Genomic DNA, 20,257 nt, shown 5'->3' with positions numbered 1-20,257 from the left:
AAACCAATTGGCGCCATTTGTTCAAGTGTGTGTGTGTGTGTGTTTGTGGGTGTGTGCGTGTGCGCCAACAAAATTATTGTTTAATCTTGCCAACTGACCGGGGCGTGGCCGGCAGCAGAACACGCCCCCCTGCGCGAATGTCGCGCGACAAGCGACAATTACTTCAAATCGAGCCCCTGCCACGCCCACGCGCAGATTAGGGGCGCACGCCGGAAATGAACATTTGCACGGCTGTCGATTGGGCCAGCCAATGAACCCAGCCCCACCGCCCATTGGAGCCATTAAAATGCGCTTTGGCATATTTTGTTTTGTTTTTGCTTTTTTGTGTTTCAATTCTCAACTAATTTATTATTATATCATTTTGTTTTTGTCTTTCGAGCATTAGTTTAGTGACACCCTAAATTAAATTGTTGTTGTTATTACTGTTAATTACATTTTATTTCGTTCGAATTGAGCTGGCGTATTTAATCCCATATTTCCAACCTTGATTTGATTTCGCTTAAACTTAAAACTCTAATAAAATGTCTAACAATCAAACAATACATCAATCAATCAATCAATGCCTGCAGTCTGTGCCAACTCAATTCCGCTTAGACTATACATATGTAATTTAATTAATTTATAAATATTAATTTCGTTATTTATATATATATATTTTGGTTTTTCCTTTTTTTTTTTTTTTTTAATTTATTTTGTTGTTTTTCTGAGATCGCTTAAAGTACAAAAACACTTTTAGTTTGACTAACACGAGAGCTTTGGGAACTTGGAATTTGCATTCATTTTTGGATTTTGCATTATTTAGTTTTATTTTGGATTTGCAATTGGGGAGGAGGGCGGGGCATCTGTCTATACACTTACATTGTGACTGCTGAATATGCGTAGCGAGTAGAAAGAGTGGAAAAGTGTGTGTTCTATATTACAATAGAGGGGCTGGCATCCGATTGGCCAGTCAAGAGCCCCCAGCTAACTAAGCCTAATTAAGAGAAATTCCATTTATAGTGAGAGAGACATGACCTTACAGCGGGCTCGAAAAGCAATTTTGGAATGGGAGCAGCATTCGTAAAAAAAAAAAAATAAGAAATTTGAGAACATTTAATCAGTCAATTAATAATATTTGTTATATCCTACACATTTAAATGCAAGTTTACAATGAAGAATGAAATGAATAAATTTAATATATACAATTGGCAAAAAAAAAAAATAAGAATAAAAATAAATAAATAAATAAAAAAAAAAAAAAACAAACACACACACAAAAAAAAAGTTATTTCATCTTAAGTGCTGAATTAAAAATAATAATGATTAAAGAATATTAAAACAAAAATACAAATAAATGGTTGAATTTTACTTTAACTTAAGTATATTTAAACATAAATATATTAAATATAAAAACATTAAATGTTAGCAAGTTTAAATAATTCAAATTACTTTCTTTACTTTTTCAAATCAAATTGAAAAATAACTTAAACAAATTAAAAAAATTTCTAGTGAAAATTCATGAATATTTGTTTAATTTGAAATTAGTATGTAGTATAGAAAATCATAAAAAAATCCAGAATTTTAGAAACTTCTCTTTAATTTGACTTAATATGATAAATGTATTAAAAATATATTTCTCTAAACTATGAGGAAAATGGTTTTAATATAAACAAACTCCGCGAATATTTATTGTTTTAATATTTTTTGTTGAGTCTTTTCTAATATAAAATAATGAAATTAGTAATAAACTAAAGTAAAAAATCCAGTTCCGCATTCAGCTTCAGCTATAAACCAAATTAAAATCGATCTTTAGGCTGCCGCTGCAAGGCTATGTAGGCTTCGGTGCACCGAAGTAGTTTCCGGTTTTTGGGCTTATTCATCGACTGTACACAAGTTCGATTAGCTCTTGAAGATGTCCTGGCTGGGCTGTGGCGAGGCGGCGCTTGGGGAGCCGCTGCCCGCACCACTGGCATCCGGATTGAGTCGCTTCAGCATGGCGTTGCGGTGCAGCCAATAGGGCGGCGGATCGGGCGGCTGGCCGGGCAGCAATGTTTTCGCCTTGAGCGTCGACGTTGGCGGCTTGGGGCTGTGCGCGGCAGTCGCTGCGTTGTACATCACAGGGTCGGCCAGCTGGGCCGCCGACTGGCCGATGGCGACGCGCAGAGGCGTCTCCTTTTTGCGTATGGTGTCGCAGGTCTCCTTCATCTTGCACAGCTGGTCCTGCAGATTGCGATACTCCTCCAGGAAGCGCTCCAGCTGCGCCGCATGGTAGTCGTAGGCGGCCGCCGAGGTGTTGGCTGCTCCGGCAGCTCGTGTCGCCAGCGCCGAGAAGTCGAGCAGCGGAGTCGCCGCGCTGCTCAACGAGCGCTGGTGCTGCACCGGCGACGAGGGCAGGCTGGGCTTCGGGCCCAGAAGGTGGCCGTGCAGGCCGCCCTTGTGGGCGCCGCTCTGCACCAGATTCAAGAAGCTATTGGCACGTTGGCCGCCGCCCGTGTAGGTCGTGGTGCTGGCGTAGTTCGCATAGCTCGACTCGGCCGAGTAGCGCCTGCCCAGGCCCATGGCCTCGTTCAGGAAGCTGCCGTCGCCCAGCGTGCTGCTGCCGTACTTGCTCGAGTTGTCCGCCAGCAGCGGCGACTGGCTGTCCGAGGAGTTGCGGAAATACTTGCCGCTATGCTTCAGCTTGCGCGGCAGCGTGCAGAGCCCGCCGTTCGCTGTTCCCGCTCCAGCCGGCGGATAGGCGTGTCCCGTCTGCGCCGCCTGGGCCACGGCGTACTTGGCTATGTCCAGCAGATCGGGATAGTTGCTGTCGAACAGATCGCTCTCCTGGCCATCGCCATTGCTGCTGCAGAACACCGACGTGGCCATTTCGTCTGTCGCATGGCTGCCAAAGTGCGTGAAGGGCGTGGCTGTGGAGGCGGTGCTAGTGGCTTGACTCGTTGCGACCGGCTTGCTGTGCGGCGACGTGATCTTTGTGGTTGCTATGGGCGTCGTCTTCCAGGTGGCTGCATGACCACCATAGCCAGCGAGGCGAGCAGCTGCATCCACCTGGCTGGAAATTGAGCTTGAAGCGGAGTCGGTGCTGTAGGTGCGAGAGATGCGAGAGAATGTAGATATGTTGATATAGGTTAGGATGTACATATAGATTAGGGCAGAGTGAGAGCGGGAGGGAGAAAAAGAGAGGGTAGGCGAGAAAGAACGAGAGAGCTACAGCTAGAGAAAACATTGAGGTTATGCAAGCCTTGGCAGAGAGCTAAAGGAATGTGAATCAGTGAGATGGGATGGGGTTAAGGTATCAGTTGATATCGAAGCAGTTTTATTTCATTTCTGTTCTGTTTTCATCATTTTCTCAAATGACTCTAACAATCTAATTAACTCTTGCAAATTGGGTCAGTAACTCTATTTATAATAATACAGATCTCTGATACTTCGTTGTGTTTATATGTGCCGAACCGTCTCTTTGTGGCGTTATTACAGTGCACATATTCCATATTCATATATTCATAGCTTATATAGCTTATACTCCATATCCATGCAGCTTAAGATAACTGAGAATAATATTAAGCATATCTCGAAATTTTCTATTCTTTGATCTCTGCCCTATATATATTCCACGTAACTCTTTCGCCTATCCATTCTATCCATACATTCCATTCCTTCATATATACGCCATATATATTCAACGTAACTCTTTCGACCATCTCTGATAACACATTTTCTCAGAGCTGCCCATTGATTCGTGCACTCAGCTTGGCTGCTCCTTGGGATCTATTTGTGTTCGGCACCTCTTCTCGCGCCATTGTCGTAGAGAGGGACAGAGGTGCACACATTCTGTATTCATTATATTCCATATGAGAGGCACTTGGAGAGCTGCCCAAGCTCGTTTGCGTTCGACATGAGAGTCGGCAATCAGCGCGGGGTGGGCCAAAAATAAAATACTCATGCGAGGCGTGGCGTGGCGTGTCAGGCAACGCATATTTTGCGCGTCATTAGCACGCGTCCTCGCAAGGATGAGTGGGCGGGTGAGGGGCGGCGGGCGGAAAGGGTGATGGGTAGCTGCAGCAGCACTCGAGCAGAAAGTGTCAAGTGTTGCCCATAATATGGAACGGATCCGGGCGTGCAGCGCACTAGAGCATGACAGCTCTTTGACGGGGCAACTGCAACAGGACAATTGCCACTCGAAGTAACGAACCGCAGAGAACAAAAGCAACAGCAGCGAGGGCTGCTTGAAGTGTGGTAAGTGGGATGGGGGAAGTGGGAGGTGTACTGTGGGAGGTCAACTTACCCGCCGATGTCAATCAGACGCGGTATGTGCAGATCCGTTTCCTCCCCGTTGGCCCCTGCTGCATTATTCGCAGCGGATGCGGAGGATTTTCTCGTGCCCGACTTGGACTGTTGCTGTTGCGATGCCTGCTGGGATGGCTGCTCCTCGTCGTCGTCATCACAGTGCGTGGAGACATGCAGGTAGTCGCCGTTGCGTCGCGTGGCAGTGCCAGCGCTCGGATTCACAATGGCCGACTGCCCCGCATCGTGGTCGTTGAGTGGGGTGTGCGCTGCCCGCAGGTAGCTCTGCTCCTCGCCGTCCTGAAAGAGACCTGCGCCAGTGGCGCTGCCGCCGCCACAGCTGGCGCCGCCGCCCAGATCCGGTCGCACTCGCGCGGACATCTCAATCTTCTCGTAGCTCTCGCTGCGCCGCACCGGCGGCACCGAGTTCCAGAGGCGCAGCTTGCGGCGACGCCGCAGCGAACAGAAGCAAATGGCCGCAAACGAGGAGCCGACCACAAAGAAGAGCGCCGCCAGCACACCCAGCAGCACGATGCGCACGCCGAGCGGCGCCTCGGGCGGGCGCCGGGAGACGGCCAGTGTGACGCTCGCCTCCACCTTGCCGGCCTTGTTCTCGGCGGCGCAGGTGTAGATGCCCGCATCCTGCATGTCTGCGGTGAGTATTGTCAGATTGGAGGCATTCCTCAGCATGTTCACCACATAGGTCTTGCGCCCCTGGGTGGCGGCCGCCGTGCGCGGCTCCTCGGCATCCTCGCCGGCGCCCGCCGCACTCAGGTTGGCAATCAGCCGATTCTTGAGCAGCCAGCGCACCGCCGGCTGGGGCACGCCCTCCACATAGCAGCTCATCGTCACGTTGCGCCCCTCGACGCCGTGCGCGGTCGTGTCGGTGGCCACGATCTGCGGCACGCAGGCAAAGTCGTCGACGTCCAGCTTGTCCCAGGCGCGGCCGGCCAGGCGCGGCGGCGCATCACATGTGGGCGGTATGCCACTGGGTATATTCTGCTGGAGCATCCAGGCGCGCAGGGGCCGCAGCGAGCAGCTGCAGTTCCACTCATTGCGCGCCAGCTCCAGGCCGTGCAGCGAGGCCAGCGATGTTATGGTGCCCGATCTGATTTCGCGGAGCCGGTTGCCGTCCAGCTTGAGCCACTCCAGGCTGCTCTCCAGGCCGGCAAAGGCGCGCACCGCCACGCTGGACAGGCGGCAGTCGCTCAGCTCGAGCCGCACCAGCTGCGGCACATGGCCGAAGGCGTCGTCCGGCACGCGCGTTATGGGATTGCCCGTGAGCCGTAGTTCGCGCAGCTCCGAGACGTGGTAGAGCGCCAGCGAGGGTATTGCCGTCAGCTGATTGTGGCTCAAGTCCAGCTCGACGAGATTGATCAGCTTGCGGAACGCATGGCGCTCGATGAGCCGCAGCCGGCACCGGGCCAGATAGACCTTCTGCAGATTGAGCAGCTGCGCCGCGGCGAAGCTGTCGTCGGGTATGGTTTGTATATCGTTGCCGCTTAGGTCCAGCAGCTGGGTGCCCGCGTCGAGCGGCTCGGGGATATGTGTTAGGTTGGCGTTAAGGCACAAGACGGACTCCTTGCCGCTCTTCCACTTGCACTCGCACACCGACGGGCACTCGGCCCGCAGCTGGCTGAGGCAGCACAGCAGCCAGAGCAGCTGGCCAAGCGGTATGGGCGGATGCAGTCGCCGCATTGGCCGTCTGTCCCATGCTTTTCGCCGCACCTTCGTGGCCAGCGTTCGCTGTTGGGCGCTGTTATCGCTGGCTATATCGCGGGGCCGGGCATGGTTCTCCTCCAGCGGCGCTGTCGCTGCTGCCATCGCATACTAGGACAGTGGGATCGCGACCAGAACTGCTAAGATCAGCTACTCAGCTAATGTTGACTGGAAAGAGACATAAGTAAAGAGTGGGAGAGGGTCATTTAGTGAATGAGTTAAAGTAACATAAAAATTGATATTGAAGTTAAATATGAGTAATATTATAAGAAATAAAGAGTTGAAACTTTGCGTAGAATAGAATTGTCGGTATATATCTCCCAAACATCGTCCCAAACAATAATCTCTCTTGCAATTTAATTTTTGAGTTTTGGTAATATTTCCATTCTTGAGAGTCAATAAATTTGTTTTTATGAAAAATACTCGTCTTTTATCAGCATGAAATACCTTTTTTTTATACTATAGAATATGTTTCGCAATTCTCAATCAAAATACAATTTTAATTATTTCAAAAACATTTGAATTCATTATCATCTGATTCTCTTAGACTAAATAAATTTCTAAATATTTTATATAATTACTTATGGCATAACTTAATGAATAAAATATATATAAAAAAATATATGTATATATAATTAGAAAATATTAAATTTTAATTAATTTAAATTTAATTATTAAAATTAAAAATTTTTATTTTTAATTAATTTAATTCATATTTTATATTCTTACCCTAGATAAAAAAAAATAACTAACAATAAACAAAACACCATTTTTTTTTTTTTTTTTTTTTTTTTTTTTTTTTTATATAGAGTAAACATTTTTTTTTATATATATATTTTTTAATTACTATTTTTAAATTTAAAATAGAAAATGTTATAGCTCAAGTTTTGCTTGAGGGTATTTTCTTTTCAGACCTTTTATCTTTTCAGAATAAATTTAAACAATCCAATTCATTTTATATTTCAGTAAAAGAAAAGTAGGTGGACGCTTGCCAAAGTTTAATCCAATTCTACTTTAATAAGTATATCATATACTCTTAAATTGCTTCACATATGTTTGCTTCAATATTGAATAAATATTAAATATATATATTTTTTTTAATTACTATTTTTAAATTTAAAATAGAAAATGGTATAGCTCAAGTTTTGCTTGAGGGTATTTTCTTTTCAGACCTTTTATCTTTTCAGAATAAATTTAAACAATCCAATTCATTTTATATTTCAGTAAAAGAAAAGTAGGTGGACGCTTGCCAAAGTTTAATCCAATTCTACTTTAATAAGTATATCATATACTCTTAAATTGCTTCACATATGTTTGCTTCAATATTGAATAAATATTAAATATGTATATTTATTATCAATATGAAATGCATACAACTTTATTTAAAAGCTGCCAATTGAAATGTGCCAGCTTATGTGATTACTTGCACATACACTATAGTATGTATGTATGTGCATTTCGTGTTGCCCTGTCCATTGTCTTGGTCATGGTGCGAACTATGCAATGCAGCTGCCATAAACTTTGCATTTGTGACATTTTAATAAGCCCTCCGTTCTCGGTGTACTTCCATCATAGCTGTCACTTGGCGCAGCGACATTAAGTCATAACAACACCAGCAACAGCTCCAGCTCCAGCTCCAGCTCCAGCCCAACTGAGCTGAGCCGAGACGTGCAACGTGGCACTCGCTTCAATTTGTGCCCCAAACCTTCACTTGAGCCAACCAGTTGACTAGGGTTTTTATCGTGTGGCCCGCGGCTTTTATTTGACTTGTCTGGCTACCCTCTCTCTCTCTCTCTTCCGCCCACAGTCGCCCATTACCCCATCGTCACTCGCCGTTGCGGCTTGTGTTTGCGGCATGTTGCAATTATGGACGAGCAGCATGCAAGCAAAGTAAGCAAAGCGAAACATTGCGAGGCACTGAGCCCCGTTGCCGGTTAATATATAAAATTTGCATGCAGCCAACGGGGCGTATGCACAACATTTGAGCAATTCCGCTTTAATATTTCAAGTCAAGCGCTGAGCAAACGTCTGCGAACGGCTCACAGAAACTGTTTAAATTGCTTCAATGTGCAATATGAAAAGGTCTACGTATATTATCAATAAATTAAGAAATAACTCCATATAAAGGGAAAGAGAATTTATAAGCAAGATAATTCTCAAGTACTTCAGAAAAGTGAATGAAAATCTGCTGTAAATGGAAATATTTCCAGAGCGGTAAATAACGTCTGGTCGATGGCCAATTAGTGATCAAATTAATTGCTTAAGAACATTTTAATTTGTCAATTTTGTCAAACTAAATTATTTTAATTATTAATTTTATTAAGAAAAACTTTAAATCAGTGAAAATCTTAGTTAAAAAAAAACTTTTGAAAATGAAAAGAAACCCCACTTAATTTCCTTTATATAAAAACATTATTTTATGAAGCAATGAATAACTGCAGAGATAAGGAAAATATTTGTATATGTCTGAAGAGAGAGAAGGAGAGAGAAAGTGAGAGAGAGAGAGAGAGAGATTGAAAATACTATTGTTCATTCCAGTCCAGTTCGTTCCAAATATGGTTGCTTTTTAATTTTAAACTAAATATAAAAATATAAATAAAATAGTAAAAACATTGAGAATCCTTGTCAAATCTTCGATTATTATGAATTACTTAATTAATAATCATAAAAAAAATTAATAAACACATTGCTTTTACGAAAGCCAAAGATCTTATGTTGAATGCTGGTCGTCGAAAAATTATTCGGAAAAAATACATAGATTAAAATATTATTGCACATTTAGAGCTATATCAATTTAATCACTTCGTAACGATTACTTCGCTCGCCCTTTTATCTCTACGATAAGAGCTGTTATATCGCAACGAAATAAATATATCCATTTATATTTATTCACAGATTTGTGAATTGCAATTCGTATTGATTCACGCCTACTTATTTCAAAGGCACATTTTCGATATACGGAACATTAGATACCCTGATTATAAATGTCGAAAATTTTGTAGATATTTAAACAAAAGTTTTATAAACATTTCTGAAATTATGTCGTTCAAGAGCAGCATTCAGCATAGTTTTATCTCCTGCCACTGCTAATAATAATACTGAACATTTACTTTTACATTAATAGTACTCTATATGCGTTTTGCTCAGTATACCCATTGCACACATCAAAATTAAGATATATGTAGTTGTACCTCAATACTTGATTAATTAAATGAAGACATTTTAATTGACACTACAGAGCAGTTGAATGAGTTGAAGTTGGGTTAATTAAATGCAAATCGGCATGCTCAGAATGCACTTGGGCAACTTTTGAAGCACCCGCAGCTGGTGACATTTTAAACACTTTAATTCTCAATTTGCATGCCGTGATAGTGCGGCAGGCATTTCGAGCTTTCAGCTAGTTAATTAAGTTGATATGAGATATTTTAATGCGGCTCGCGCGTAAATTGAAATGTTGAGCACTCGGCGCAGTCGGACGTAACTTTTGACAGTGTTTCGGGCAGCTCGTTGGTAACAGTTGTGTGAGTGCCACAAAAAAAGAAAAAGAAAATAGAACAAAGGGGGGAAAATGAAAATAGAAATTGTAGGAAAACACAAACAGAAATATTTTAAAGCGGTTATGCAGTTATCCGTAAAACGGATTTGAAACTAAACCGGAAGCCGCAAAGCAAACAACCGCTTTGCAAAAACCGCGACAAGTCAGCGGGACGGGTGGGCGTGGTCGGCCATATGACTAATGCACATGTGTGCTAGTGTGTGTGTGTGTGTGTGGGGGGGGGGGGGGGGGGGGTGGACCTTTGAGGGTCAATACACTGGACGGCGACGTTGCCGGTGCACGGCATAAAGTTTTTGCATGTTGCTAAAATACTCAGCCGCATTTTTCTGCGCCACAGACAAGAGCCATCGAGCGGGCCACAAACAGACAGAGAAAGGCAAGCGACAAGAGCGAGAGAGCGAGAGAGCGAGAGAGAGAGAGAGTGTGAGTGTGGGGGGAGAGAGAGAGAGAGAGAGACTCAGAGGCAGACAGGCGAAAGACAATGGGGCACATGTGTGTGGCATTGTCGTTGCCATTCCGTTTATCATATGAGCATGACGACGCCATGAAGTATGCAACATGCAAAATGCAACATGCAAATGCTGCTTTTGTTGCGGCCATTCCCGCTTTGCTGTCGCTGCTGCTGCTGCTGCTTGCTGTTGCTGTTGTTGTTGTGCATTTACTGCAGACACTAATCCTATTTATGTTGCATTGCAGCGATGTTAATAATTTTATTTGCCAACTGCCAGTGGCACGTCCCATACAGTTGCCAACTTGCCAACTTGCTGTTGCAGTTGCAGTTGCAGCTGCAGCTGCCGTTGCCGTTGCCGTTGCCTTACGCTCCTTAAGCCGCTTCTGCATATGACACACGATACGTGCCGTGGGTCGAGAAACTTTTTGCGCTGCACCAAAAGAGATTTGTGGCAGACAGCAAGACAGGCCGCAGCACTGCTTGCACACTCGCTGCCTGAGCCTAATGAATTGTGTGTAAGTGTTTGGCTTGAGAAATGACGTAGGAACCATATACAAATGGGCTTGGCGACTTGGCGACTTGTGAGCCAACTGATTGATAATTTTAGCTAGGCCCAGCTCAGAAAGTGTTGACAGGCAGAAAATAAAGATCGACTATTATATATAGAAATATATTTAAACTAATGAAGAAGTATATTTTTCAAAAGTATAAATATTATTGAGATAATGTAAAAATATATTAATAAAAACACAAATGTCTAGTTTTCAAAGATATAAACATTTTTAAGAAAAATATTTCAATATACAAAAAGATTTATAATTACTATTTATAATTTATAGGAAATTTAAATTATTTTTAATATATAGAAATATATTTTAACTAAGATAAATTACAGGGAAATGGACAATAAAGAGATCCTAGTCAGAGCTCAGTATTTTCCATTCCATAAAGGTTCCACATCTCTTATTCAAGTTCGACTTATATAAAATATTTATTGGATTTGAAATTTTTGTATACATATGTTTCTTTAGTTATATATTTTAATTGTTTGTTTTTATTTATACATATAAACATTATTATAAATATTATACATATAAATATATCTTATAAACATCGAATCGATATATGTATACCTAAAACTAACTTACTCAAACAGATATATGTTGTTAATCTCGTGTCGATATATATTTTAAAACTATTATTTCAAATTTTAAAAATCAATTTCTCATCAGACTTCACAGTTGAGCTTACCCCACTCGTAAAAAAAAATTCTAGGGTATGAAAAAGTATTAAGTGACAGCTGCCAAATGTTTGCTGACAAAGCTTTGGCAACACGTCCACTTCTGGCACATTTACACTCACACACACATAACGTACACACACGTACACACATACACTCTCCACAGCTCGGATATAATGTAAAAATAATGTCCTTTCAGGCCGCATTGATTGCAAATAAATTACACACATTTGCCAGGAAGTCGAATGGCCGATGGGGCAAAGGAACTATGAACGAAATCGAGACGTTGGCCTGAGCGGCCAGAGGAGAGGCTCAGATTAAGTGCCCGAAGAGCCGTTGTTGAGTTCATAGTGCCAAAGCAACTTGGAGGGACGGAGAGGAGGCGGAGTGGAGCAGCAACAGCAACAAGCCGGCAAAAATGGCAACGCCATTAATTTCACTTTGGCGCCGAGGCCGTTGAAACTTTAATTAGAAAACCCAGCCAGAGATTTTGTGTAATTTTCTTTTGATGCCAACGCCACTGCTGTTGCTGCCATAGATAATGAAGTTCCCATTTCTTGTACTTTTCTTGTTTTTGCGTTCACACTTCCGGCTTCATTATGCGCAAATTATTTTAACTGCACTTTTGGCTTGCCCACTCCCATTTTCATTCACACTCACGCTCACACTCACACTCACACTCACTGGGCAAATATTTTCACTAGCTGCAGCCACAGTTGAGACTTTGATAGCGAATTCTGTTGGCCAGGTCCTTAGCGAGAAGTAATCTGCCCGCCCGCCATTCGCCGTTCGCCGTTCGCCGTTTCACTGTCATTATTCATTTTTGTGTGTATTTCTTTTATGCTGTGTAACCTTTGCCGCATTGTTTCTAGCCGCTGCCGCAGCTGTAAAGCAATTTTCGTAAGCATAATAGACTTTCCTAGGGAGGCGAAGAGAAAAAAGTGAAAAAAAAAAAAAAAAATACTGAAGAAAGAAAACAAATAGCATAAAAAATGACCGGCATGATGAGGGGCGGCAATGAGGAGGTGGGCAGGCTGCTGGCAGAAGAGAAATTAAAAACAAAGTAAAAATGCTAAGCATTATATCTCAAGGGGACCCGAAACCGGCGCATTATGCTCTGGGCTTGGCTTACTTTTTGTCGTCCCAGTACCAGCCCCTGCTGCTCCTTCTCCCATATTCCTGTGGTCAACAGGCGCTGCATTTGCAGTTTGGCCTACGGCGGCCGTAACTGGGCGCAGCTTGAGAGCACAGCAGCCACTATTTGCTCTGCTCTGCTCTGCTCTGCTTGACTCTGCTTCGCTCTCTTCTGGCATAGAGCGTTTACTTTCAGCTCTCGGCCCCTCGCTTTCGTTTTCTGAAGCACACACTTCAGTTGTTGTTGTTCCTGTTGCTATTGTTGGCTTTGTCAACAATTTTTTATTACCATTTGTTGTTGATTTAAACGGCTTGAGCAACGGTCGCCAACCCGTGAGGGGAGCTCGCTTAAAGCATTTGATGCAATGTGCAACGCGGCGTATACGCATTAAGAACCCAGCGCAGAAGTGCGCTTCGCATTATTGTTTTGTTTTGCTATTTTGCTTTTATTTTAGAGCATGTCGTTGCAAGCGTTTTGTTGATTAAATACCCTGTAAGCATTATGAGTGGAAGCATAAATAATGCGAGAGATAGAAATAGGTCTGTAGCTTATTTTATGCATATTAAATAATTGGAAGAAACAATTGGGAAATCCAATTTGATTGAGTGGGGGAGAGCGAAAGAGTGGAAGTTAGCTCTAGACAAACAGAGATAGAGATAGAGCGAGGTGTGAGAGAAAGAGCGAGAGAGAGTTATTGGGAGATGATGCCAAAAAAATGTTACAAGTGATAAAAGCATATTATTGAGCAATTTAGAAAGACTGAGAGAGAGAGAGAGAGAGAGAGAGAGAGAGAGAGAGAGAGAGAGATTAGTCAGACGTTAGGCGAAGCTACAGTGAATTTGTGAAAGACAGAGACTGAAAAGAAAGCGAATCAAAAGTATATGAGAGAAAAGGAGCATGAGAAGTATGCTCCCCTTGGATCTCTTTAGAAAAACTTGTGATAAAGTTTAGTAATTATTAAGGTTTCATTTAATTGAACCTTGATTTAATCCAGCCTACAAACTTTCTGCAATGTTCCAAGGTCTTATTAATATTAATTAGTAGTAAGCAAGAAAGAAATGTAAGAACTCGAAAAAGACAAAAAACTGACAGAAAAGACAGAAATATATGTTTACAAATACAAATATATCACATCAATATAAATTAATTAATTATTGGATATATTGTTAAATACATATATATATTTATCCACAAATATATTTAATATATTCATTAAACCTCATTGCAAAGTCAATAATGCATTCTGTTGTCATTTCTAATGCTGATCAAATTACTTGACAAATTATTATAATTCATTTAATATTTAGATACATTTGTAATATGCATTATATTAATGTATAAATCAAATTGAGTCTTTCAATGCAATGTAAACAACATTTATTATAGAACAAAAAAGAACTGTTTAATTGCAGTGTCAGGCAGCGAATGCTCTCCGTATTTTATTCAAATAAAGTCTTAGCCTAAAGTACATAAAGTTTACATAAAGAATTCTGTCGCTTATAGCAGCGGCAGAATGGGAGTATATAACATGCTGTATGTGTGTGTATATATGTTTGTATGCATATGCAGAAGGCATATACATTTAGCGTATAAGCTGCGGCGTGGACAAGAGCGTAACAATGCTTACGTTGCAGATCCCACGCTGCAGGCCAGTCTATACATAAGTGACCGATCATATTACGGCGCTTATGTATAGCTGTTATAATATAAGTAAAGCAACAAAGTGTTGCTATGTTGTGAGCATGATACTCTTACTTATATTTTAGGCATATGTCAACTTCATATATTGTATACACTACAATACTGTGAGCATATGCTTATATGACATACAACATACTACACCTCCCCTTTTTAAAAAAAATAACGTAATATAATGTAGTTATTTAAAATAAAAATCATATTAGTTTTTTTTTTGTTATGATGTATTCTTATGACAAAATATTTTAGGTGTTTACAAAAAAATTTGTTTTTTTTTTCAATTAATTAATTTTTGTTTCATAAATGTTTTTATTTTTTTTTTGTGTATTATATGATATTTAGGGGGGAAAAAAAAAAATTTTCTCTTTTTTTTTTTGTAATTTTTGTATTTTATACGTTAGTATTTCTATATATATATATATATTGTGTTTAATTTGATCAATTGATTATTTTCGGATTTTGTTTTTTTTGTTTTTAGTATATCAATATATAGGTTTGAAATAATCAAACAACCACTAATTTGGTTGGATTCTTTTTGAAAAATGAAAGAAAAACACTGCTTTTTTAAATCTTTTTTAGTCTATCCCTATGAACTTTCTGTGTTTTATTCTTACTATCTGTGTTTTTTATAACTATATTATTATTATTTTCTATACTAGTGACCTCAAATGGTCCTATATAAGCAGGCTCTAGCTTATGACCTGTTTCGTTTTTTAAATAGACCTTGTCTCCTATTTCTATTTTAAAATCTAATACTTTCTTATCATTTTCCTCTTTTTGTTTAATTTTATTGTTTTCTAAAAGTATTCGCGCTCTCTTATACGCGTGTTCTAGTCTAAACTTAACTTCTTTAGAATAATCTTCTATATTATATATAGGTTCTATGCTATTTACGCTATTAAATTGAATTGGTAGATTGTTCTGTCTACCAAATACTAATTCATATGGACAATAATTGTGAGTTACTGATGGAGTTGTGTTAAAACAATACACGAAATACTGTAACCATATGTCCCAATCAGTTTTATCTACTGATATATATGAACGAATGTACTCATTGAATGTCCTATGACTTCTTTCAACGGTACCTAATGTCTGATGATGGTGTGCTGTAGACGTTATGTTGTCTATTTTTAAATATTTGCACAGATCAGTTATAATAGAATTTTTGTATTCTGTTCCCATGTCCGTAATGAACGTCTTCATTGGACCGTACTTCAGAATAAAATCTTCAAATATAGCTTTGGCAACAGTTTTTGCGCTTTTGTTCGGAATTGGAATGGCTACTAAATATTTTGTTAAATCGCATATTAGCGTAACTGCGTATTCATTGCCATTTTCCGATCGTGGTAGTGGACCAATTGTGTCTACTATCACTCTGTCGAAAGCATATTGTGGTGTTTCAGTTATGATCATTGGTGATCTTGTATGTATTGTCGTTTTTGACATCAGGCATTTTGGACATTTCTTAATGTACTCTTTGATATGACGTGTCATATTTTTCCAATAATAATGTCTCTTTACTTTGGCCAAAGTTTTTGTAATGCCTGTATGACCTCCTTGTATTGGATCATCATGTAATGTAGACAAAATTGCTTCTTTTTCTTTTTCATTATTTATTATGGTCACCGGCTGGAGTAGCGCTACTCTTAAATTCTTTAATATATTATTGCCCATATTTTTAAAAGACTCTATTGAAATTGATTCAAAGATCTTTTCACTCGGTGCCATTTTTAGTTTGCTGATTTTATATACCCCGGCTTGTCGTTCAAGCCTTTGGAAAAACTGACCTAAGTCGAGGATTCCATTGGAGTATAAATCGCTAACTGTAATTCTTGCTATAACTTTTTTTCCATGTTTCAATAAACATGTAGAATCTGTTAGTCGCAAGGTCACTACTTTTCGTACCTCGTCATTTGTGATGACTTCGTATACGTTGGGCTTAGAAGCTTGTTTTAGACTTTGCCTTGGCAATAGTCTCTCTTTATTATCTGCGCAGATATTGTTTTGTCTACTTTGTTGCCTGGTAGTGACTTTCAGGACTTTTTTGTTCATATCAATTAAATCGGATATTTTTATCCTAGATAAAGCGTCTGCTACAAAATTGTCTTTTCCTCTCAGATACTCTACCGTGAAATCGTATTCTTCTAACTCGAGTCGCATGCGTGTTAATTTTGAGCTTGGGTTTACCATAGAAAATAGGTATGTTAAAGGCCTGTGATCCGTTCTAACTGTGAAGTGTTTGCCATAAATATATGGTCGGAAATGTGTTATTGCCCAATGTATTGCTGCTAGTTCTTGTTCTGTAGTACTCTTATTGCTTTCACCTTTAGTGAATGTTCTTGATGCATATGCAACTGGGAGCTGGTGTCCATTATAGTTTTGAGTTAAAACTGCACCACATGCTTGTTTGCTTGCATCTGTGATTATGCAAAATTCTTTGCTAAAATCAGGGTACTGTAGTAGATTTGGTTGAACAAGTTTATTTTTTAGATATTGGAATGCTTTTTCACACTCTGTTGTCCATTCAAATGGGATATTCTTTTTACATAATCTTGTTATGTGCCGTGAATGTTCGGCGAAGTTTTGTATAAAACGTCTATAGTAATTGCAAAATGCAATGAATCTTCTAGCGCTGTCTGCGTCCGTAGGGACAGGATAATTATTAATGACATCAAATTTGCTGTCATCTGGTAAGATTCCTCTATCTGTGCATCTATGACCTAAGAATGTCACCTCGTGCATGAAAAATGAGCATTTTTCTGGATGTAGTTTCAGATTATGTTTTCTGCAAACATTGAAAACATCTGTCAAATTTTTAATCATATGTTGTTCAGAACAACCAATGACGATTAAATCATCCATGTAAAGGAAAGCTTGAGTGGCCTCTAGACCTGAGAATGCTATTGTCATCATTCTCTGAAAAGAATTAGGCGCTATCTTTAGACCAAATGGTAATCGCGTAAAGCGATACGAACCATTGTTTGTCGAAAAGGACGTTATATCTCTTGAGTTTTCCTCAAGTTCAATTTGATGGAAGCCTGACATTAAATCGAGGCATGAAAAATATTTTGCTCGACCCAGTTGATCAAGAATATCGTCAATTCTGGGGAGTGGAAACTTATCGGACAACAATTTTTTATTTATTTGGCGATAGTCAACTACTAATCGCCATTTTTTTTCTTCTGTGCCCGGAAGGGCTTTTTTGGGAACTAATAAAAGTGGGCTATTATAGGATGAAACAGACGGTTCAACAATATTCTGCTCAATTAACTTTCCAACTTGGCGTTGGATTTCCTCTATTTGGCTATGCGGACATCGATAATTTTTCACGTATACTGGCTCATCGTCTTTAAGTCTCAATTTTTGTTTATAAAAGTTGTTTATTGTGATTGGTTCGGTTTCAAGTCCGAAAACATCACTATATTGGGTGCATAGTTTCTCAAGTCTTTCTTTAAATAAGGGTGGAAAATTCTTTTTTAATTTGTTAAGTACGGACTCTGTTCTATTATCTTTGGAATTTTGAACTACATTGTAGTTCGAAAGTGATTCAAATTTCAATTTATCTATGTTTACTATTTGATATGTTCTGGTTGTATTTAAGATTCGGACAAACGCATTCTGGGCTGTTGTAATTGTATTTGCAACATAGACACCCGGTTTAATTTCCTGATTGGGAATTAAAATATTTTCTTCGGACGAAGATAATTTAATTTTGCGTATCACCTGGGATCTGGCTGGTAGAAGGGTTGAGTTAGTACCAGACTTAAATGTTATTGGAACATAAATGGGATACGTTAAGTTTTGCGGTCTAATTATAAACCAATCATCTGAGCTATTATAATCTAATTTGCAATTAAATCTTTTAATGAAGTCTAGTCCTATTATTCCATCGCATGGGATTGCGAAGTCTGATCGAAGTATGTGAAATTTGTATGGAATAATAAATTTGCCTGTTTGTAGTTCAATTGAGGCTAGTCCCTTGGAATTTATTATTCCTTCACCTATGCCTCGAATGTCTATGATTTTATTGGTTTGGATGTCATGAAAAACATCCGAATTTTCTTTAACAATTGAGATATCTGCACCTGTGTCAATCAAAAATGTTATGTTTTTATTTGTTGCAACATTTTTAAATGACACGAAGTTATTGAGACTTAAATTGACGGTAAAAATTCTTTTAGTTAATTTTGAGTATCTGGAGGCGTTTGGGAGTTTCCCGGAGCTTCCTTGACAATTCTTATGTTATTGTTGTGGCCTCTTGTCGAGTTGCCACGGCCTCTTGAGTTGCCTCTATATCGGCTCTGTCCTCTACTGTATGTGTTGTTAGTTTGGTAACCATTATTGTGGTTATTACCTCGACTGTGGTAATTCCCACGGTTACCCCTATTGTTTTGTCTGTGGTAATACAGGACAGCATTTGACTGACCTGTTGCCTCAGTACAACTGTTGACAAATTTGCATACGGCTTCGTTCATGTCATTAAACGTTCCCGCCTGCATGATAAGTTTTACCTTATCTATAGAGCAGTTTTGGGTCATGGCCTTTACAGCTAAAGTTGTACTATATTTGTTTGCTAGTTCATATGTTAAACCATCGCTTATATACGCACCTTCGAGAGCTTTTGCCAAAGTTGCCACCTCTTGAGTGTATTGATTGGCTGTCTTGCTTCTTTGCTGCAGGTTAAGGATTTTTGCAGATAATACCTCTACAGATTCTCCTTTAACCGACTTTGATAAGCTAGCAATAATGGCGGGAATTGTCTGCTCATTGCTTATCAAATTACGTGCGTTACCCTTCAGTTTAGTTTTTATTAGGTTTATGGCAACTGCTTCGTGGCTGCCCTTTAGGGAATCTATAAGTTCCAAAGCATCCACGAAACTACGTAGATTTTCAGCTTTTCCATCGAACTCTGGCATGAGTGATGAAGCTAACTTTAAGAAATCTACGACAGTTTGGGCCATTGTGTCTTGTTGTATTTTTATATCAATTTCAGACACATGGAAAGTAGCGGGCGTATTAAGAATATTCGGCACGAATATATCTATTTTGTGCCTTTCTGAGATGTATAGAAGGTTTTCTCTCAGCCTTTTAAGTACATCATTTACTTGAGTGTTGTGCAATTGCGTAAGTCTTGGTGCGTTATTATAAACTATCTGACGAACGTTGTTGTAGATTTCAACCAAATTTTGCACATGTTTTATTTTTGTTTGAATTGTTATCGAGGCGCTCTTATTGAGGCACTTAAACGATTTGTCAAACTCTACACGTTGTTGTTTGATGTTGGTCACAATTTCTGACCATTCCATCAATTATAGTTCGTATTTTTTTCTGTTTATGACTGCATCTTATCGATGCAATCGTACAAGTAGTATCGTAGCCGTACCAAGTATTGGATGTTCCTCAACTATGGTTCTAACCATTACATAAGGTAATGTGCTAAGTGCTTTGCCTTTTTCTATTTGAGTTAGGCCAAATAGCGGGCTTGCGATACTTCCAAATGTATCTATATATTTATTTTCGAAATCAGATACTGGAATGAATTCGAAATGCCGTTGTAATATTGTCAACGAGTTTACTCTAAAATTCGGTTCTTTGTTATAAATTTCTTGTATTTTTCCGATCATTTTAGAACATTTCGAAGTACGAACTATTTTAGTTGGCGAATTCTGCAATATGTCAGATAATATTCGGATTTTAAACTTTATCTAAATCGTTTGCACGACTTAGATACCGTTTTTTTAGTGTACGCTTGTACAATAGATACGCTTTCATTAACAGATTTAAAGCCGTTAAGGCCACCAACAGAGCTAGTAGCAGTGTATGCGTTTCTAGATGTGGTGTGGTATCCATGACTTCTACAACATTGACCACATTTGCTGTATTATCAGCAGCCTTTGAGGTTTTGCCTCCCATTTTGATCTTTTAAAGTAAATTTTCTATTTTGTTTATTATTATGTTTTTTTTTTTTTTTTTTATTTAAAAGGTTTTCTCTTTTTTTTTTCTTATATTCTAATCATTTAATTTTATAAGTATATTATGAAATAAATTAAAATAAATTTATTTTCAAATTTCTCTTAAGTCAATCTTTTAAAGTAAATTTTAAATTTTGTTTATTATTATGTTTTTTTTTATTTTATTTAAAAGGTTTTCTTTTTTTTTTATTCTTATATTCTAATCATTTAATTTTATAAGTAT

The 20,257-nt window shown here is 39.5% G+C and overlaps 1 protein-coding gene across 6 annotated transcripts in view; it reads right to left on the bottom strand.

Moving 5' to 3' along the window:
- Positions 1 to 301: 301 nt before the first annotated feature.
- kek3 (leucine-rich repeat, immunoglobulin-like domain-containing kekkon 3 protein) overlaps positions 302 to 20,257 on the bottom strand; it is a 54,613-nt gene continuing 34,657 nt past the window's right edge. For 5 of the 6 annotated variants that reach the window (XM_018004899.2, XM_018004900.2, XM_089466082.1 and 2 more), the window contains 2 exons: positions 4,262 to 6,147; positions 302 to 3,058 (listed from right to left, as the gene is read on the bottom strand). In XM_018004899.2, the coding sequence (XP_017860388.1) occupies positions 1,879 to 3,058; positions 4,262 to 6,084 (3,003 nt within the window). In that variant the 5' untranslated portion in view covers positions 6,085 to 6,147 and the 3' untranslated portion in view covers positions 302 to 1,878. Of the gene's footprint in view, positions 3,059 to 4,261; positions 6,148 to 9,170; positions 9,735 to 20,257 lie in introns of those variants that run through there. The other variant, XM_089466085.1, reaches the window with a different exon arrangement.

The sequence above is a fragment of the Drosophila arizonae genome, chromosome 3, assembly GCF_054131065.1.
Source record: "Drosophila arizonae isolate 15081-1271.41 chromosome 3, UAZ_ARI_1.0, whole genome shotgun sequence".
Lineage (NCBI taxonomy): Eukaryota > Metazoa > Arthropoda > Insecta > Diptera > Drosophilidae > Drosophila > Drosophila arizonae.
This window is presented reverse-complemented; position numbering and strand designations above follow the sequence as displayed.